Genomic DNA, 22523 nt, shown 5'->3' on the forward strand with positions numbered 1-22523 from the left:
AGTGGATCATATAAGGTTCATTGAAGTTCTATCCAAAGATGTTATCTCCTCTAACATATGCAGATCGCCTTAATTTTTCCAGAATGCCATGTAATGAACTGGGAAGTTGGGAATGACCAGGGTTGACCAAGGTCAACAACGAGAGTAGACCTATACCAAAAAAAAATGTAACTCAACTTAGCGGGGTCTTTTTCGACAGTCCAGTCCCTGTCATTTCATTAACAAAAATCCGTAAAGGGGAAGATTGGGAACATAATTTAATTTATTTTTATGTAGCTACAAGGAAACGTTACTCTGTATCAAACAGTCTTGGCATCAGGTTTCTTAACAGCTAACATTTTTGCCTTTTATTTGGTTTTAAGGGAAGTTTCTTTATACTAGCCAAACTATAGGCTTTTCTCTTTTGGGAATCTAATAGGCGTTCCTTCCATTTCTTCAACCCGACACACATTTAAACCATTGCGAATGGCCAGGCATAACCTCATCCTTGATCCTCCGCTCGCAAGAATCGTATTTTAAATACTTCAGGAAGGCTCCTTTCTAGAACCTGAAGCTTCAAACACAACATAGACGAAGGTCAGGGCAAAACCGTTCTCAGTGCCTGGGCACTATCTGAGCGATTTCTCTTGTAAGTTCAACCTCAAAACAATAATAAATGCGTGTTCGATTAAACGTTTATGGTATGATACTTAGGAAAGGATAGGGAACTACCCTATTCAGCTTATGCTTCTGGGAAAGAGGCAAGTAAGTCAAAACTAAAGAAATGAAGTTATATGCACGTTGAGCCTTGTGAGGAATAAAGTTGAAAAGCTAATTTATCTGTATCTAATATAGCAAAATAAACTAGAGACCCGGAATGGGTTATCTTCCACAAATCCAGTTAGTTGGAACTGATGATTGTTGGGTTGGAAAGTTGGGATGGCTAGATTGACCAATTTCAACCCAAACCTTATAGATATTGGCCGAAGTTGAGAATGCAGGTCTACCAACACTTAAGTGCAGTTCTACTAAATCTATCATAGAGCAAGAACTCCGGCGCAATCGACTAGGCAGGAATTTAGTAAACGTTTCTTTCCTTCAAAAGTTATTGAAGCATTTAACACTTTAGAGTCGTTCGTTCCTAATGATGACGGAGGGGGTGGTCCATGTCACCATAATTTTTTTAAGATTTTTTCGGATTGGTGGTTTCTGAGAATAGGTCCTTGAAGTAACTGACCCTTTTCGGAGCCCCGCATCTCTTCTCTTTTGCAATTATATCAAAACAAATACTAAACAAGTACTAATCAAGACCTTTTATTTGACACCCCACATGGTGCCATGTCCTGGAAATGAATAATAAGAACGTATAATTCCAAACACCATTTCCGTCGTTAGTAAAGTCTTTTTTATTTTGCGAATACTAATATTTCGAGAATAACTTGTTCTCAAGTGCAAAGTATCGAAGATATAATTCGTTGTCTTCTTGAGGGCAAGGAGTCAAGGTGCCCCCAAAAAAAACTAATATTCGCAAGATAAAAATCCTTTGCAGAAGGCGCACACTTCTGATGGACGGGCCGTTACTGCATGATTTAAGACCTACGTCTTACCAAAAGTTGTTTAAGATAGCAGCTCCATGATATTTGCAGGACTCAGGAGATATTCGATACTACACACTTTTTCACGGCCTGTTATTCCACAAGTATGTCTTCACCGCTCCAGTATAATATAAGAAGTCATCTCGTCCTCATTGGGAAGTCTGAATGTTGGGTCTCCAGTAAGATACCCATCACATGCCAGAGTACAGTGACCGGTTATTAAATTCTGTTGCTTTGATTCGCCATTCATGACTGTAGTTGTTTAGTTTCCTTATGGTTTCCATAGCTGCGCACTAATTTAGATTTGATTTGGAATGACACCGGGGTGAAAATAATGCGGAAAATTGGGCCCAGGATAAAAATTATATGAGTCTGTGGTGAAAATTATGCGGCCCCTCTGTTATCTCGACTTTCCATAGAAATTTTTTCTCCGGGGCAATTCCTCCCCCCCGCCTCCCCCCCCACCCCCCTTTCCACCCTCTCTCGGCAGGCCTGACAAAAACTTTTAAGATTATCTGATTATTGGCGAGAAGGTGGATTTAGGACTCGGTGTTGTCAAATTTCCCCAGTTACCTCCAACTTCAACAAAATTGCGACAAACAACGAGGTTAGACTGATTAATTTACCATATAAATTTTCGTCTGCATTTTATCTTACTAAAACTAGAAAAGCCCCTTTAATCTACCCTTATAGACGAAGTTCCTGCCAAGTTCACTCAGTACAATTTCCTCAACCACTTCAATTCTTTCCTTATTGTCATGACCATGAACCCCTTCTCAATTTGGAAGAAAGGTTCTGGTTCATATAGCGGCGTTCTGCTCCTGGCCAGCTCATCCGCTCATTTCCTTCTAACCCAGTATGACCCGAAATCCAGAGTATCTAGACCCTATTGTGCAAACCAAGTGTATTTAACTCATTAAGGCATTCTCATACTAGTTTAGAGCTCATCTGATTGGCCCTAAGTCTCTTGAAAGACGTCTGACTAACAGAATTGTAATTGCATATCCGTCTATGACTTATATTTTTGCTTAAAACATAATGGTATGCTTACCCATTAGTTTTGAAGTAAGTTTTTTTTGGGCCAATCACCCCACGCTCGTTCTCTTTGCTGTAAGCCATATAATCAGTGACTGTTTAGGTCGTAAGTCACTTTCACACCCTCCCAGTTCTCCTACTCCATCGTGTTCCAAAGTTTGTATTGAAAAGAAACTTCATGCTGTCCCTTGGTATCAGTAACTCAGGATACTGCTTATAAAACCCACAGTAGATCTACTATAGCCAGTACCCACACTAAAATGACCCCACTTGCGAATGTGCTTGCAGAAGCTTATCTGTACACATCAGAGGCGATAAACAAGGAAAAGTCATAATCTTCGTCAAATCGTATTGGTAAGAGAGAGATCGGTGAGCTTTTGCTATTCTGGTACTACGGCGTGTTCACCCATATAGCAAAAAATTTGTTTCACGTATTCACTTAAACATAAGCAAAAACTTGCCGATCTCATCAATACATTGGCAAGTCCGGGCGGTATGTCAAACACAGCTGATCGAATTTTCGTTACATCTCGCTCATGCTCAAGGATAAAACAATTTGAAATCGTGCGTACTCGCACTGATTTGCCCCCTTCAGGGGCAAAGGGGAGTGTGGTAGCTGTCTAGTATTTAACTGTGATAGAACCTTAGAAAGGTTTTATGTAAGCCATCACACGCATTTTTCTCGAAGACGGTTGTAGCATTCACACGAAATTTGGTGGAAAAGTGGGAACTGTGAACCCTTATGCATTCAGTGAGTTAGATAATTCTACATCGAATTTAAGGAGGGTCCCATGCATGCAAACGGGGGGTGTAAATTTTTTTTTCAGCAAATATAGTCATGTGATTAGTACTTCCCGAAGCCAGTCTTAGTTTTGACATTTGTTGGAAAGGTGTGGAGTGCGGGATGTCGAAATTGATCATTTCTTTAACGGATCAAATCAGGAGGCTGCCGCTATATGGTACCTAGGCTCTGAAATACTCTCTATACCGATATCTATTCAAATAAAGTTAATAATAGTATATTGCTATAAGTTTTAGTAATTGGCTGCAAAACCCCCTTCAGTTCATTCTAGCACCACGAAATTTTGCAAAAATGTAGGGAGCATGATCCTACCAAGTTTGGTCGAAACAAGTTATAATAGGTCAAATTTGTTGCTTCTCTGAAAATTCAATACTGACGTGGATATTATCACATAATATATGCATATATTACGTGCTACGTACTAATGGAACAAATTCACACTCAAATGTCTTTATAAAAGAAATACACAAAACCTTTCATACTTGAAGCGCACAGCTTCCGGTTTCCCAACTTGTTTCGATTTAGACAGTTCTCTACCTCCCTGATACCCTCGAATATTCTGAAGATTTCTCTCATTGCCTATTTCTGTATGTGAAAATGAAGAGTAGTCAACTTGGAAGGACTTTCAAAGATGCCGTTGACCCCCTTAAATTTGCATAAACCAGTATTTGGTGTTTGTGTGAGTGTTGTAAGAGTTTAGTTCTGCCTGTCTCATAAGTAATTGTTGACCTTATACATATGTACAACACGGCAGTTTCGAGGTGGATCCCTATTCCTTCCCTATTCCCGTTGTGCGTCTTACAGAACAATTTTTGGTTTTGTGTAAATCGGAAATACTCGAACAGTCGTTCGCCGTGACACCCCGGGAAGTTAGTGTTGAGAAGCAGATGTACCCTGTTCTCCTCATTGTCGGTAAATGTCCCATCTTCCTTTTTCAAATATGCTGGGGTTAATGCCCCATTCTTGATTATAGCCTTATATAGTCTTTTGCTTCTCTCGTTTGTTGAATCCTTTCATAAAATTTCCAGATAGTTGGCTACATGTGCGTAACTGATGGCTCTGCTGAGGTCTTCCACCACTATCTCCAGTTCCAGTCCGTTTCTGATATCACGACCCACCTTTAGATGAACCGTGCAATTACACAGGTGCTTCACATAGTAGTCCCATTCTCCTGGGATTCTATGCTAGTCTCTCTATTTCACAATTGCCCTCAACAACCGGCTTCAAATGGAACTTAGTCAGTCATAAGATCTCTCTGGCTCAAAAACTCTGAAAGACATATATTTGGATTTGGATTTAAAAATGATGCAAGATCTTGGTTTTTCACAAGAGTTGTCTCAAATTACCTGGACACTTCTTCTTTGAAGACCACGAATATGCTCCTGGCACAGTCAAGTTCCTTGAGGCAGTCCTACTCCAATGATCGTCCACAAAATCGCCTTTACAATTACTTTAGTCATCTTTCAGTTGGTGGAGGCTTACCTGTGCTGATCATTGGCTCCATCAATGCTTAGAGCGTTGAGTTTCGGGAACATCCAGCAGTCTGATGGAGTCAAATCAGGTGACTAGGACGATTGCGAGACGATATGAATGGAATGTTTGATGGCAAAGTCGCGCGTAACCATAGCAGTGTGAAATGGTGCTATATCGTGATGAAACACACATGGTTTGCCCACAAATTGGGGTCTTGGCTTCACGTAAACGTCGCATAACGGCTAAACAATATTTCCTATTGACAGTTTGATCAGCCAGTAGGGATTCATAGTAGATAACACCATGAAAAAACTCGAAAAAACTTGTCAAACTTGCCTTGCGTCAAATTTGCTTGCTTTAACGTGGTTTTTTCGACCTCGCATCGACTTTGGCACGATATGCCGTTGATTAACTGGGTCGTATCCAAAGATCCATGTCTCATATCCCATAATAATGCATTTGCTGATGTTCTGATAGTTAAAAATCAAGTTGGTTCAGGCATTATCACGACGTGGTTTTTGAAAAAGGTGCAGTTGTTTTGGTATCAAATGTAACGCAACGTGTCTGAGGCCCAAATATAGGGGAACTATAAAAGCATGCACAGCCTTCTTACTAGTTTTGATCTGAGCCATTCGAGTTGGAGTTTAATAATACACTCAAAGTTTTCACTGCTTGTCGTAAAAGACGACTAAAAGGAATAGAAATTCGCGGACAGCAAGCTCAACTTTTGACATTTTACTACTTCTAAAACATGAACCACTCCTTGGATAGGCACTGACATCGCGAATACGACCTTTGATCATCGAAAATGGCTTATGATTGGTTCCTGAAATTAACGCAGGCTCCTCAACAAAGGTATCGAGAATCCCAAGAATGCTCGCTTCTCCAATTCAAACAAGAATTTCAGCGATATAAACTGGGCACACAAAGCCTAAGCGAATCTTGAGAGTACTCCTCTCCTTCATGCGGGAATGTACTTTTGTACTTTGGAAAGTCGAGTGGTAGCAGAGGTGAAACCGATATCGGATTGTTACTGACGGTTACCGCGCTCTCTTGACCTGCGAGCTGGTTTCTGATAGAACTTTGACTGAAATATTTTCGCCCAGGTTAAGAAGCTATGCGCCAACGGAGACTTCCGATATAGTGGAGAAGGACGCTTTCTACGAGCAATTGCATGTAATTCAGGAGAAGCTTCCTAAAAGTGACATTGTGATCGTGATGAGTGCTCTGAAAGGTAGACTCTGACAACACCTTGCTCGGACATGGGATGGGGAAACACGGTCTTGGCGCCCGTAACGATAATGGTGGGCTATTCGTCGATTTCTGCTACTTCCACCGCCTCGTGGTTGGTGGCACATTGTTCGAACACAGAGCTTACCATAAGATCAGTTAGGTTTCAACTGATTGATACCGTACGAGCAATCAGATTGCGATCAGCAGTAAATTTAAGAGTTGTCTTCTGGATATGTGTATCAAGAGAGGTGTTGACATTGGCTTCGAACGGGATCGCCATCTAATGGTCGCTTACGTTCGGTTGCGTGTTACGTCCAATGCTTACTGTAGGGTTGGAGAGCTTCCAACCCTATATTCAACATCGGCCGTTTGTGCCACGCAGCTATCGCCTGACAGTAGAAGAGCTACCTTGCTGATCGCACGGCAGATCTACTAAGTAACGCGCCTGAGAATATTGATTAGCATTGTACTGCCCAATGTTAACCAAACTGCCTCCTACCGGTCCGGGCTTGAATAAAATGTTCTAACACGCTTCACTTGTCCCAGATCTAATTGAGTTGTCGTAACAACTATTGGTATTGCACCGTCAACAGAAATGCTCTTTTCTCGGGTGCTGTGCAGAGTCGGCACCCTCGCTTCGAAAGGTCTTCATAAGATTTGGCTGCCCGCGAAATCATGGAGGCGGTTCAATTAAAGGAAGGAAGGAAGCTCCCTTTAACGCTACAAGCGATTGATAATCTTATATTCACATTTTCATTGCAAAAGACTAGTCACCATAACATACGAGTATGTACTACTCACCCACTACCCCAATAGAAGAGAAGTTTTTGGACTTGATGGTCTTCCCGCAGAATTACTCATCGCTGCTCCTACAGCTTCAGCAGATCTCATAGAAATTCTGATCGCTTAGACCTTTCCCACAGAGTGAAAGAAGAGGATCATCGTGATTCAAAGAAGGGCACCTGTTTTGAGTATGACAATTGCAAGGGTATCTGCGTGCCATCGCAAAGATAATAGCTAAAATAATTCTGGAACACATCAAGCAGCATCTCGAAGGCCTGATCGGTGGAGAGTAGGCTGATTTCCGTTCTAGACCCTCCTGTATTGACCACATTAGCACCCTCCGAATCATTTTAAAACGGTGCACGGATTTCACTTCATTAATTTCGAGAAGGCTTTTGATAACGTCATCAGGGAAACTAACAGCTATTATCAGAGCGATATATGATGACGCGAAATGTCACGTGCTGCACTGCGGGTAAATCTCAGAGGAATATGAGGTCCAGAGCGTCTTGTCATCTATACTATTTCCTCTGGCAGTCGGTAACGTTCTTCATGCTGCCTTGTCTGGACAACATGGCGGTTTTAAATGGACGATAACATCTTTTTTTAAACACCTCGACTTTACTCATGTTATCTGTTTGCTCTCTCAAATCGTGGACCTAAGCAAAGTGGCTCTGGATTTGGATAGAGAGACAAGTGGAGTTCAACTGAAGATAAACCCAAAAAAAACAAGTATCTCAGCCTGACAGGTCATCGCACTCTTCTTATCTGCAGTAAAGGGGAGAGCATCAAAGGCATTGATCAATTTGTGTAAATCGAAAGGGTAGTTTCTGTCGAAGGTAGCACCGAAATTCATTTCGTACTACGCATTAATAGCGTTTGATACGTTTTCGCTGTCTTGTCTAAAATCTGGAAATGTCGTTACCAAGATCAAGTTGGGAGTTGTTTTATGCTAATATTCTTTTTACGGGGCAAGTAGCACATGGAAAGTGGCGACCACTATTGCTGTCGTCGGGGTACATCGGCTTTATACTATCTCGAACAAAGAATTTGGTCGGCGCACAGGCCTGTTACCTAAGGACAGATGATCAGAAGGTGAAAGTGGTAGTGGGTAAGTGACTCATTTTGAATGGGCTGTTCAGCAAAAGAATGCTCGATACGCCATGCACACATCTACTCTCCCAAGATGGCCGACGCGAGGATCGTCCAAGAGGCACTTGGCAAGCGTATGGGAAAGTTTTGGGGGAGTTGAAGCGCATTTCTACTAACCATGAACTATGGCACGTAGGCCATATATAACACGCTATACCCCATTCATATTTCTGATCTGTCACGCTTGCAGTAGACATATTTTTTGTACACTGTGATCTTGTTGTTCAAACTTGCGACTAACTCTTAACTCTTTTTTGTTTTACTAAAGCTTTGCTTTTTTTATTTTCAGGATAGTTCCAACTCTCAGTGCCCTGATAATATTTTGCACCTACATACTTCCCAATATGGGATCAGGACCACAGTGGAATTTGGTTGTGGGACACCATTCTGATCTATGCAAAAAATATTGGTGGAGAAATTTATTATTCATCCATAACTACTTTGGATTTAACAATATGGTATCCATCATTTAACGCAATTCCTTTCAGAATTATTAAACTTTCAATATTAAATTGCAGTGTCTTACTCACACTCACCACGTGGGCATTGATTCTCAACTCTTTGTATTGGCTCCAGCTGCTATTGTAGGACTTTGGAAACGACCGCGATTCACCTTCATTGTCCTAGCATTCCTGATATCTGCAACCACCGCTGCTCGGTTTTATACGACGGTTGTAAACGAACTGTCAAATTATGTGTACTTTGGTGCGACGTACGTTATTTTGAGATGTATTGTAAGGTCATGAGTATTTTCACTAATTTCCAAATCTATTTCACTACTCAGGGTGCAAAGGCTGTTCAAGACAGCTGACTATATGTACACTTTGCCGCTGCATAGATCATCCGTTTACATGCTAGGGATACTGTTGGGGTATACTCTACGGAAATGGAGGCATATAAAGCTGAGCCCGAATCAATTGCGAGTGGGATGGTTCCTCTCCACCATATGTTTCTTCGGAACCATATTTGGTCCTGCTCCAATGGGGGATATAACCTACACTTATGATCCACTTCATGCTGGGTACTATGCTGCCTTTGCCCCAATTACGTGGTGTTTAATCTTCATGTGGATGGTATTTACATCGCACATTGGATATGGAAGTAAGTACAACTTTAGATATTTATAATTATGAGATTAATCCCTATTTTTTTGGAATTCCTAACGCATTCTCAGACGCTACGCACATTTAATCTTTTTTTGTAGTCTTGAATAATATAGAATTCGGCGTTGGCGAAACTCGCTATTTTATAACAATGAAAGCTTGAGCTCTTGTTAGAACTTAGGGATTTGACTTGCCCATTCGATTATCCACGTTTTTACTTCATCCGTAACCTTAGATGGTGTGACCAGTAGAATATTACAATATTATTTAGGTCAGCAGTAGTATTTTAGTGCCAGTAACTTTCCGAAACGGATACCTCTTGACGATACTTCCTAAGGCATATTAGAAGTTTATTTATTTATTTAATTTAAGGGACAACAAACAGAGTAAACTCCAATTAATTATTGTTCTCAGGAGGAGGAGGAAGCAAAAATCTTATCCTACGTTTAAAACTACTTAAAGTATAGAAATTAAAAGGACCAAGCTGTTCTGCGTTGTAATTTCGGCAAAGTCTAGGAATTGGGGAATGAAAGTAGAGTTCGAGCTCAGCGAAGAGCACGTTGAAAATGTCTGCGCTACGTGTGTTATAAGACGCAGGATGGCAGGTGATGTCGTCAGCGGCGGAGCAGTCCATCAAACCCCAGGAAAGTTTAAAGAATGTGCATAGATCCAGATAGGATCCACGCTGTTGCAGGAAGGGAAGATGCAGATAGCGGAGGCGGAAGGGGTAGTCCACACGAGGGAAGCTTTTCTTAAAGAAGAGGGAACGGGTGAACTTACGTTGCACATTTTCAAGGGCAAGACAATCACAGTTGCGCGACGGAGACCAGATCACGGAGCAATACTCGAGGGTATTCCACACGGGGGAATTGAAGGGAGCTAAGGAGGGTCGGATGGAGTCAAAACCAGGGGAGAAGCGAAGTATAAGGCTTGACAATTTTGCTGCTCGATTGATGACATCGAGGAAATGGATTTCAAAGTGGAACTTATTGTCGAGAGTGACTCCGAGGTCTTGAGTGGAATTTAAGCAGGATAAGAGAGTAGGAGAAAGAAGTGGGTGAACATTTTAGGGAATAGCAAATAGAGTGACACTTTCTGACGTTTAGTGCTAAACCATTAGTCGAGCATCAACGAACCAAAGTGTCCCGGTTAGATTGAAGGGAAAGACAGTCCATAGGCGACGATATAGCGGGAAACAGCTTAAGGTCATCTGTATAGAACAAACAGGGACAAATAAGGAGAGGAGGAAGGTCGTTAATATACAAAATAAAAATAACAAAAGACCCAGAATAGATCCCTGTGGGACGTCAGAGTAGGGGGAGAAGGAGCGGGAAGTACAGCCGTAAAAAGAAATGCGGCAGGATCGGTTGGAAAGGTAAGAGGCAAGCTATAAAGCAATTGGTATGAGAACGTTTAGAGACGAGAGTTTGGATAGAAGTATCTTGTGATTTATAGTGTCGAAGGCTTTAGCGAAGTCAGTGTAAATGGTAAGCACTTCTTGCCGTGAATTTAGGCATTTGGCGACAAAGTTGGTAAAGTCAAGCAGATTGGAGGCAATGGACTTTCGTTTCACGAAGGCGTGTTTCACTAGGTGTTGGCCAAAGTGGGCGGACATATCTTTCCAGGATTTTGGAACAGGAGGAAAGGAGAAAAATGGGACAGTAATTCTCGGCAAGCGTACGATCGCCACTTTTGTGTACGGGAATGATGGGAGCCTCTTCCCACAAGCCGGGAAAATGATTCTCTTCGAGGCTTTTGTTGAAAATAAGAGATAGGGGAAGGGAGATGGACTTACCAGTTTTGAGCAAAAGAGGTTTGGAAGACCATCGCAGTTAGGTCCGACATTGGCATCAAGCTTGCCAATGAGGTACTCGACAAGGATAGGGGTAAGAAGGGGAATGGCAGACGATGCGGGGAAGGCTACATCCACTATCGGGAGGGATTCAGAGGAAGGAGGGGGAACATAGACTGACGAAAAGTAGCGGCAGAGTAAATCACAAGATAGTTGGGTGGAGTTAGCTGAAAAGCCAGAGAAATTAATGGATGGAAAGGATAACTGAGCAGGGTAGCGGGAGTTGTGAATGTGGGACCAAAAAATTTTCAGGTTTCCGCGCTTTAGTGAGTCTTCCACGCTGGTCAAATATTCGTTGCTGGACTTACGTATTAAGGATTCGACCGAGGAACATAGAGATTTGAAAAAAACTAAGTCAGTATATAAATACGTATTTCGGAGACTAAGTGTCCCCTTCTTCGGTGTTTTATGGAGAAGATAAAATACTGAAGAAGGGGACAGTTGGTCCCCGAAATACGTAGTTGTATAGATTAGATACTTTTAGCCAATAAAAAGGAAAATATCTTCCAAAGCAATCTTTCATTTTAAGATTTCGGCTAACAAATTACCTCCTAATTCAAACCATGTAAACTATGTTAAGAATTTAATGCTGACCAAAATTACTTTCAGGTAAAATATGTCGAATGCTTTCATGGCCAGGTTTCCAAGTTGCTACGAAGCTCTCATATGCCATATACTTAACGCAATTCCCCGTGTTCTTTTACAACGTCGGACGCAGAAGACATGCAGACTTCTACAACTTTTTCGAAATTATGGTAGGTTTTATGATAGATACAATACACAGTTTAATTATTGATTGACTTATTGATCATAGATGAGGAAAAATCCCCTCATCCTCCTCCTCTCGGAGCTACATCTTATCATTTAAATTATCTTCCTATTTCAGCTCAACACGAATGAGTATTTCTGCATTTTTGTGGCATCCGTTGTACTCACTTTATTGTTCGATGCACCGTTCAAAAATATCAAAGCCATTTTATTTAAGAACGAGGGAGCTTTAAGGAAAGAAAAGGAACATCACGTTAAGAATGGGGAAGCACTTAAAATGGATTAGAGAATAGTCTGGTTTTTGTAACTTTATTTAATTCTTAAGGAAATATATGTAGTCTTTTATAAGTAAATTATGTGTTCCTAATTCTTTACCCCTTGAGCTTGGGTTCAAGAGTACACTCAAAGTGAATGTGCCTGAAAAAAGACGCGAGTAATAGAGGTCAAATATTTGGGAATCGCACTAGATCAAAAACTACTTTGGAAGACACGTTTTGAAAACATATATCGGAAAGCTACAAAGGCTTTGATGACTAGCAGGTCCCCAGCAGAGGCAAAATGGAATGCACCTCGACAATACTGCACTGGATATTTACTGCAATAGTAAGCCCAATTATTACTTATGGGGCCGTAATCTAGGCAGGCAGAACTGAACTCATCACAACAGCAACATGCCCAAGGGTATCCCTAGAGATCCTTCTGAAGTTGACTCCTCTCCATCTGTACATACAGATGCACCCAAGAAGGGGGCTTCTCAGAATGTCCGGGAATATCAGCGAAGAGTAGAGCTGCCTAAATCGAAGGAAGATTGATATTCTTTCTATGCAGCATGACAAAGAGTTTTTATTTCGATAAGAAGTTTGAAACGCGTTGGCGCTAATACTGATAGATCTCTCACAGCAGGGGTACTGCTATATGAAGCAGAGTCTTTCTAAGGTATCGGAAAGGGATTCATGGTTATAATAGTGCAAACTAGAAAGGAACAGCTGGGGGAATTGTACTGGGCGATCCTACCAATAATGGAACAGTCCAGGGTGCTCATGGGGGGATAATAAGCCAAGCGCTCGAAAGATTGTTTAAACCTGAATAAAAATAGCGTCCGGATCATATTAGGAATACCCATTGATCAGTGCAGGCTAAATTATCACTTGGGGAAGGTAGGGATATCTAAGGACACTTACAGATTCTGTGAGGCGAGTGACCAAGCCTCCGCACATACTCCGGGTCAGTGTCCGATACTTGTGTAAAGTAGGTAGTGAGGCACCTGAGAAAATACTTAATACCAGATGCCAGGTCAAAGTGGACTCGACTAAAAAAGGTGCGTGGCAGGTGGAATTCCTTTGAGCTTTGAGCGCTTTGGTCCCTCACGTGTCATTAATACAAAATTAACGTGTCTGTACCGGATTTCAAAATAGACTACAAACAAAGAAATTCGCGACGGCCTAATGATGAAAGCCAGAACGCGAGCTAAAACTGGAAAATGCCTCCACCGCGCGCGTGGAGCCGTAAATCTCCGGACCCGTGTGCCGTGATCAAGAGGGAAGATCCACAATGGATCACAATCCCGATCATGGCTTCTTCTGCCTCAGATCGTGATTGAGGCGCGACCCCTGAGGTTCCCTCCCTTCCTTGACATCCTCAGCCCATTATTATAGAGGATGTCCCTAAAAATGTTACGGGGTCAAGAAAGAAGAGAGAGGGAGGAAGTCCTCAAATCAATAAAAATTATTCACAATTCATGATACATTCATCCATTCCAAACAAACAAAAAAAAAGATATATATAAAAGCAAAAGAAAATTGAAAAGTAATAATATATAAACGAAAAGAAAAATTAAATTAAATCAAAGAAAAAAAAAGTAAAAAAAAAGAGAAGAGAAGGGATCAAATCAAGAAAAATAACACTTACACGTTTATTCACTCCGAGCTCGGCGTGGTGTGTATTTATGGTTGTTCTGGTTCTGTTTGTAGATTAAAAATGTTTAGACCATTAAATACGAATTTCATAATTACCGACCGAATTTTCCTTTCAAAAGTACTTTGAGAGTTCGTGGTTGCTTCTAGGCCTGGGTTTCGATGCATCGCGTTGCGTACGTTTAGCAATGAGCCACGCTTCTTGCACTACCAAACTCTTAACTAAAATCTCTTAAATCACTCGCTGTTCTGCGAAACGCGCACAGATTAAAATCGCTTCAGCCCTCTAACCGCTCCAGCCTTAGCCTTCACACCTTCTGTGCCAGCTTCTTGGATGCGCACTGTGATTTTCTCAAGATCGGGCTGCGAAAACGACACTTTCGGCTTGCATTGTGATATGACCGGAATAATTGTAACACCAGAATGTCCACCGATCACCGGAATATCAACGATATTCACATCAACTTTACATGAACCAGAAATGAATTTTCGAGCACGGACAATATTCAAAATTGAAACAACGAAGAGACGACGGGGATAGTAATTTCCTTTAGATTTTAGAACTTCTGCGGCAATTGGTACACACGAGTTCACAGGATTTATAATAATCACAGTTAAAGCTTTTGGACAATTGTCCGCAATGGCAGAAGTCAAATCACGAACGATAAAAGCATTGTTGTTGAACAAATCCTCTCGAGTCCTTCCAGGCTTACGTGGTACGGGAAAGATCAGCTTCAAGAGTCAGGACAGGGGCTGCTCGATACCTCCCGTCTTCACGGTTGTCTCCGGCGCCAATCCCAACCTTTCTCCTATCTCATCGGCCAGTCTAGACGTTCCACCAAGAACCGGTCCCCATGCCAATACGTTCGCCTTGAACTGTGTTGAACTCCGAGACAACATGCGCGTGCGCGTACGGATGCGGCAAATCATTCCCCTCTGTCAAGGTTAATTCGCCCGAATGCATTCAATAATGTGCAATCTGCGGCGAACATTAGTGTAATTGCACATTATGAAATGCATTATTTGAACAAATTTATTCAGAAAGAGACGAATGAGATTCCGCACTCGTCGCGAAGCCGCGGTCACTACAGAGCAGCTGGGTTTTCAAGAACCGCACGAGGGAAAACAACTGAAGACCATTGAGACAATCACTACTGATAAGCGGCTGAGAATCGGCACGCTATGCGAGGGAAAAGCAGTGAGTTAGGCCTTGAGGTCCTTCGCGTGAGCCACGCCCAGGTTACGACCCTCCATGTCCTTCAACTCGTCTTGAACCGTTCCGACTCTACCGATAACCGCTTTCACGAACTTTTGATCCAATTTGGAATTATACCTGCTGCTCTGCTTAAGTTGAAGAGCCGCTTATACACGATATCTCCGACCTGAAATTCACGAGCTTGGGATCGCAAGTTGTAACCTCTTTCTTGTGTCTCTCTTGCTTGGAGGATGCCCCTCTGAACCGCTGTTCTCAGGAGCTTTGTACTGATGAAGGGGGTAAGTTGCTTCCGAAATATATATCTACACTGAAATATAAAAATTGCAGTTTGGAGTAAGCTACTGGTCTATCAACTTAAGGGGAGTTTTTCAGTCAATTTATAAAAGTTGGTAATTACTATTAGTAAGTTCATTTGAGCAGATATCGGAATGGGACAGATTTTGAGGCCTAAATTTCATTTAAGCGCACCATCCTGATTTTTTCAAGACCTTAAAAACGAAGGGGCTGTCCTAATATTGTAGCTGAGCGAGAAGCGCGCCATATCATTCAAAAAGTGAACCTGAATGCGAAAATTAGTGTTTCCAAATTGGCAGGCGAGTATCGCTACAAGACTAAAAAGAGCTGCAGTACCAAAACGATAAGAGGTGTGATCAGAAGTGAAGGATATAATGACCGGGTTGCACGAAAAAATTAATTTATCAGTGAACGCAACCGTAAAATACAATTGAAATTTTCGCGGGAGTGTAGATTTAAGGATGAAACTTTCTGGCAAAATATCATTTTCTGTGAAGAATTAACATTTAATATTTTCAGCTCTGATGGAAGGGGGATGGTGTGGCGAAAGCCGAATCAAAAGCTGAAACAAGAAAACCTTAAATCGATGGTAAAGGACGGCAGTGGAAGCGTCATGATTTGGGGTTGTATTTCGGCACTGTGTTGACGAATTAGCATTTATTGATAGTACTACGTTACTTTCTACTTCCATCCATCCATTTTTATCAGGATAATGACCTGAAGCATAAAGCACGATTAGTTCAGGAATGCCTTTTGTACAATTGCCCGAAAGTTGTGAAAACGCCACTCCGATTTGAACCTTATCGAGAATTTGTGGGATAAATTTGACCGCTGTGTCCGGACAAAACCTATAAGTTCAAAGACTGAATTACGTCGCAGATTATAAGAGGAATGGACCTTAATTTCCACAGAACACACATCCAAAATGTTAGGTATCGCCTTCTGTTTGTAGTTAAGTCTAAAATTGATAGACCAATAGCTTACTCCAAACTACAATTTTTTATTTTATTATGTATATATATATTTCGGGAGCAACTTACTCCCTTCATCAGTACAAAGCCTACACATCCAAAATAATTTGGAACATACCAACTCGTCAACAGTGTGTCCTGGATAACAATGGAAATGCAACAAAATGCTAGATTAACAATTTTGTGTACCTTACAAAGATAAAATTGTTATGTTTTTATGGCTGTGTAAAAACTTTTGTAATGTATTTTTTCGTTTGTTTTTCACTTATTTGCTCGTAGCGTATTTATTTTTTGCCGTCTATCTCGAAGCTATGTAGTCTTAATTTACGGTTTGGAAGATAACACATCTACTTTTTTCCACTGCTTTCCTTCCATTTTCAAGTTTAGAGTAGTGATTAAAATACAATTTTGTAAGTGTGCAAAGACTTTTGTGACCCACTGTAGAGAAACACAACCCCTTTTATACCTGAAGCGTCCAGGAAGAAGTTCATCAGGAACCTGTCTGTGAAACTGACTTGACGTTTGGCGACCTCGCCTCCAATCACTTGCTGCGCAAAATGTAAATGGAGGAAGATTAGTGCGAAGATCCTGAAGTCTTTGTAGCTTCAGCGACTACCGGAGGGTACGTAGGCCACGCTAGCGTAAATCAATGACAGCTTGGTGATGGCACGATGACGTTTACCCGACACGCCAGCAACACGTAACCTTCTATTATTCCAAATACCGTTCATTCTGGCGGACATTAGCATCCCCATATTAGGCGCAAATTCCCTGTGTCACCATAGGCCGCTGGTGGATGTACAGCACAGATCCCTAATAGACCCCACAACCTCTCCTTAGTAGTCAGGCAAAATTTCAACCTACCCAAACAACAACACTCGCTCTATTATTTTTGAGAACTTTGCTGATCCACGCACTCGCGCACTGCTCCAAAAATACCGGAACATTACTACCGAATGTAGTATCTCCTGTTTTTTTTCGGATTTTTAGGTTGGGTAGTTTCCGCAAAAGAATGTTGTCTCACTTTAAGTGCGTACATTCTGACTCCTTAGTCACGCACTTTGCAATTCATGCCAAAACTAATGTCAGTTTCGGAAAGTACAAGACCTTTCATTTGATACCCTACACGACTATATCCGGTGAAAAATTTTTTTGAATCCCCCCTTTGTATGTATGAGGAGCTCCCTTTTAAACTATGCCACTCGCTGTATGCGTGGGATTTCATAGTTCCCATCTGTCCAATAAATTTCGTTCGGATTAGTTTAGCCGTTTTGGAGAAAAGTGCGTGTGACAGACAAACATTGAACCGATTTTAATAAGATTTTGTTTTACACAAAACCTTAAAAAGAGTAAAGAGTAAAAAAGAGTAAATTTCGTAAATAAATATTTTGACAAGGACTTCTGCTTTTGGAGAGGGATAATTTTTTCAGACGAGAGTAAATTTAATGTGAAAATACCTGACGGGCATGTGCGAATATGGCGTGAAAGGAATACAAGGCTCTTCACTAGAAACCTTATACCGGGGGAGTTTTACTGCTTCTGGTGTCGGCAATTTTACACTTTATCGATGCCTCGGTCACGCTGCTCCCAGGGCAAAAGTGAGGCAGCGTCTGACGATTCGCCTCTGTCCTGATAAGAAACCGTAGAGCCGTCATCGCCTGGCATTTTTATTAAATGTTGTTTTTTTCTGTTTGAAATGTTTTTTTATTTTTGCATATTACTGTTTCCAATAAACAATCTTTGTAATAATTGTTCACTTTCATTACATTTCGCCTAGTATTTACAGGCACTTTCCAAATTATTGCTTAAAATGATGGCGTTCGAATACGGATTTTGCATAGTGTGTATGGGTCGGATTGCAGTTGGTTCCTTGAGCTAACAGTTACCTTCCTCTTCTCTCCTCCCGTTGCTAAAAGGAGGTCGCTAGTTCTCTGACGACGTTAGGTGTTTAGTTGATAGTTGTACCTTCGTGAGAGTCCAAAATTCTGTGCATAAATGCATTCACCTACTGTAGCCCCCAAAAATTGCAAAGCTGCAAACCCCTTGAGACATATACAACCCCTTAACTCTTAAATGTATCAAGGGGAATACAAATGGTGCCATGGCTTTCCGTCTTTTCCATAATTTCCTCATTGGCCTCCTCTAATCCGAAACCTTCAGCGTCTGGGGATCCCTCGAAAGTGAAAACCGACAAGAACGTCAATCGTCGGAAACCGGCTAAGAATCGAAGGTCCACTGGTGTCCTGCTCAAGAGCCAGTACCAGAAGGCCACGCATATTCTCAGCAAGACTGCTAAGAATATGGAGGCCGGTACTGTCCACGAGCGGGATGAAAAACACCTCTCTAAATACCAGGCGATTGTTGACGAATACAATAGTAAACGCCTGGCTTACGAACAAAAGGCGAAGCCCATCGTTCTGAAACGCAATCGATCTCAAGACGATGTCGAGCAAAATAAGAAGCGGAGCAGAGTGGGCAAGAAAAATTGCACGGCAACCGTCAGCCTACGGGCCACGAGCTGCGAAACCCTTCAGCGACGAGGCCAGGAGCCACTTACGTGTAGCGCTGGCGGATGGTAATTCTGCTAGCGGCAAACTAGTGTCGGAGGTATGGACCAGTGCTGAGGCCAGGCTGTCAGGGCATGGTCTATGAGCAACACCGAAGGCAAACACGCGGGACTCATCCCCCACTTTGATTCCTCTCAAGCGGTCCGTGGGTTCCACGTAATAGCTTGCATGCACCAGTTCTCTAAGGACTTTCTCGGTTCGTGTGTCGTTAAGATCAGCGACGGCTGGGAGGGCGTAAAACTCAAGGTCATTCCTTACGACGAGATTCCCAGGAAACCGGTTGCCGGCATCAGGTTGCCGAAGATCGCATGGATAAGGACAAGCTCGTCCAATTCCTGGGCCTTCACAACCCCAGGATTGTTATCAAGGAGGAGGAACCTCAGACAAACAGGCAACCTTTACTACTCCATATAAACGAGGAGTGCCGGGAGGCAACTTTAAAGTGTGATTCAGAGTCAGGACGACGACCTAGACCCAATCGACGCCGCCAACGAGCTGTTGCAGGAGATGACAATCGACGGTCCAATAGGGACTGACGAACCCCCCACGCAAGCAGATCATACTGAGGGTAACGCAGATAAATTTGCACCACTCGAAGTGGGCTTCGGATAATCTGCTTGTCTTCCTCTAAGAGGAAGACATCGACATCGCACTAATACATTAGCCCTGGGTCGGAGGCGACCCAACCATTAAAGAGTTCCAAAGTAAACTTTTTAATTTATTCCACTGCACAGGAAACGCTGATCAGGATAAACCTAGAGCATGTATTCTTGCAAGGAAGAGTCTGCACGCTTTTCTGTGTCCGGACCTGAGTTCCATCGACCTAGTCGTGGTTAAGCTGGAGCAGGCGGGGACAGAGAACGTGTATATATCCTCGGCTTACATGGCTCACGAACGATGAGCTCCGCCAGAAGAACTACAACATCTGGCGAACACCATAGCAACAAAGAAAGCCAACCTGCTGATAGGCTGCGACGCTAATGCAAGGCATACGCTTTGGGGCAGCTCCGAAATCAACGAAAGAGGTGAGTCATTATTTGATTTTATTATTACTTCAAATCTATCAGTGTGTAACAGGGGCAGTACACCAACCTTTCATTTCCCTTGCTCGGAGAACTGTGACGGTTGGGAGGAGGTCCTTGATATCACCCTAATAACCGACAACGGGATTCTTAGGGTGGAGGACTGGAGACTGTCTGACCAGAGATCCTTCTCTGACCACAGTTGAATACTCTTCAGTCTAGATTTCGCCGCAGAGGTCTCCAAGCCCTTTAGAGACCCCAGGAGGATCGACTGGAGAAAGTTTGGTCAGGTAATTAAGAACAAACTCTCCGGTGGGCAAATTGGTAGGATTGGCACGACAGACGAACTGGAGTCAAAGGTCGGGGCTCTGGAGAAGGCATTTGATACCGCCTTCAAAGTCTCGTGCCCTGCTAAGTACAGCAAAAAGACCCTGCCACCGTGGTGGAACGAAGATCTCTCTAGTCTCAGGAAGCTGACCAGAGAAATCTTCAACATCTGCTACAGGCAAAAATACCGGCAGCCATACAAGGACTGCCTGAAGAAGTACAAGTCGGCTATCGAGACCGCCAAGAGGCGAATACAGTCAGTGTTCCACTGGCGGCTGTCGGGGGCCGAGTTTACTCGCACTACCTAGCAGCCGCGGGCCTAAGATGGCGAAGGCTTACGAGCTGCATCAAGTCAAGGAGAATTTTTTCCGCTTATAACATAGCCCGATCACGAGAGCTCCTATGCCAGACGCGTACAAATGCATTTAAGATTACGGCGGTTTGCACGGGGCACTGGCCCATAGGGGACCATGTCGCTAGGCTCGGCATGCCCTACAATTTGCATTGCCGAAGCTACGGAAAAGGAAAGGAAACCCTTATGCACTTTCTCTGCGATTGTGCATTTCTAGCTAGAGTCAGGCTGCGGAGATTGGGTAAACCATTCTTTGGGGACGTCAATGCTACGGGCTGGCTCTCAAGATCCGAGCCGGCTGGACTCTGCCTCCCTGCTTCCATAACAACAGCCACGGTCTTAGGAGTTTGTGGCATCAAAACGGCGCAGCAAAGCGCTAATTGGGCTCCTCGGAGCGGCCACTGATACCTACCTACCCCTTCCTCAGTGGAAACCAGTAAAAGATTTTAAAAGATGGTCTGGAAGCCCAATTCTGTCTCTTGTTTGCGAGTCTTTATTTCAGCACATATTGTGAATCCTCTATTTAACCCCAAGAATTTTGTTCTTGATTTCGCTTTTTTTCATATTCCTCCATTTCTTTTGTCAGAAACTACTCTATTCTGATTGAATAATTCTGGGATGACCCACTCGCAGTACAGTATCGTGTCAGTTTTGCTATATGTGAGCAAATCAAAAAGCTGCGATAAAATACGAACTGTTCTTGGAATCTTCATTTCAGCTCTGCCCGAGCAGCAAGACCGCAAAAGCAGCCTCTTTCGGCTGCCCTTGGGCACGTTTTCCACGCAAACTCGCCTTACCGTTGGCTTTTTTCCCAGCCCTACCCGCTCCAGTTTCAGATACTCCGCATCGAACCCTGCCGGACTTGTTTTCACGACGACGGCCGGGACGACAACGGACAGTTTATTGTTCACATTCCGAGCACATTTCCAAGTTCCGAAAATTTTCATGTACGACGCGATCCGTACGCTCCGCATTTTACCTCGAAATCTTGCCGCCGCCATTGACTTTCTCGTTCTAACACTGGAAAAACCAGTCGAGAACAAGATCCGGCGTCGTGGTGGTGGCCGTCCGCGCTCCACACAGCGTCGTGTTTTGCTTTTTTTCATGTTTCTTGTTGACATGATGGCATGTCGCCTTTCGGTGGATGCACGCAGCCGCCCGACTGGTGTTGTTGCTGTTCGCTGGTCGCAATGGCAGGTATATGTGCGTAGATACCGGATGTGTGCGGTGGTGTGGGTATGCAGTGCTGCCAGATGGTGTGTTTGATTCTGGGACGCGGTTGATTGCTTGGGAGACTTTTAAAGCGAATTCTATCCAATTTTCTGGTAATATTATTCTGGGTAGACCGTAATGGAAGTATTCTTCGCGGTTTTCAAAAACCCTCTGGCATTTGGCGTCTCAAACACCCACTTAAATAATTTCCTTAGCAAGTTAGAACGCAAGTTGCTTTATTAACAAAATTATGAGTTTCCCTTGCTTGAGGAAACATTTTCATGGGACAATTGCTGCTCATGTGGTCAGACGGTCTTGATAAATTTTAAATTCAAAAAAAAAATCTCACTACTACACACCAACTTCTTGTCCGCCATCGCGGTTTGCACGGGAGGGAAGGAGACGGCGCTATGCAAGTCTCCAATGCCTGTTTTCCGGGAGCTGGTGTTTCGTGCTCGATCCTACAATAGTCGAGTTTCGTGTGTTGTATCGTTTCAGTCCTTGCAGCGAGCGTACGTAATAAGGAAGAGAGTCCTCGTTCGGCGTACGCTTAACACAGACTCGGTTTGGTACTGCATTGTCGGAATTCGGCGTGAACGTTTCATAGCACGGAAGAGTGCGGCGGAGGAACTGCAATCGCGATAGGCGGCCCAATGTATTGAGAATGCTGATAATGAGTGAAGTTTCTTGTGAATCCGGGAAACCAGTGAACTGACTGCGAACGGGCGTACATGGTAGCGGAAGACGAAGTGTGAAGTGTTTTGTCGAAGCGTTTCGTGGACAGATAGGACTGCAATAGCCGCGGTAGACTTTCAGGTCGAATACAACGCTTGGCTCGAGGGTGGATCGTGTTGAGAACCCGTGCGAAGTCGTC

At 43.0% G+C, this 22523-nt stretch overlaps 1 protein-coding gene across 1 annotated transcript in view; it reads left to right on the forward strand.

Annotated features, from left to right (window-relative positions):
• Positions 1 to 12128, forward strand: part of LOC119646740 (O-acyltransferase like protein-like) — a 30579-nt gene extending 18451 nt beyond the window's left edge. The window contains exons 8-12 of the mRNA XM_038047318.1: positions 8342 to 8510; positions 8571 to 8764; positions 8837 to 9153; positions 11617 to 11762; positions 11894 to 12128. Coding sequence (XP_037903246.1) covers positions 8342 to 8510; positions 8571 to 8764; positions 8837 to 9153; positions 11617 to 11762; positions 11894 to 12061 — 994 coding nt within the window. The 3' untranslated portion in view covers positions 12062 to 12128. The remainder of the gene's footprint in view (positions 1 to 8341; positions 8511 to 8570; positions 8765 to 8836; positions 9154 to 11616; positions 11763 to 11893) is intronic.
• Positions 12129 to 22523: the final 10395 nt, after the last annotated feature.

This window comes from Hermetia illucens, chromosome 1, assembly GCF_905115235.1.
Source record: "Hermetia illucens chromosome 1, iHerIll2.2.curated.20191125, whole genome shotgun sequence".
Lineage (NCBI taxonomy): Eukaryota > Metazoa > Arthropoda > Insecta > Diptera > Stratiomyidae > Hermetia > Hermetia illucens.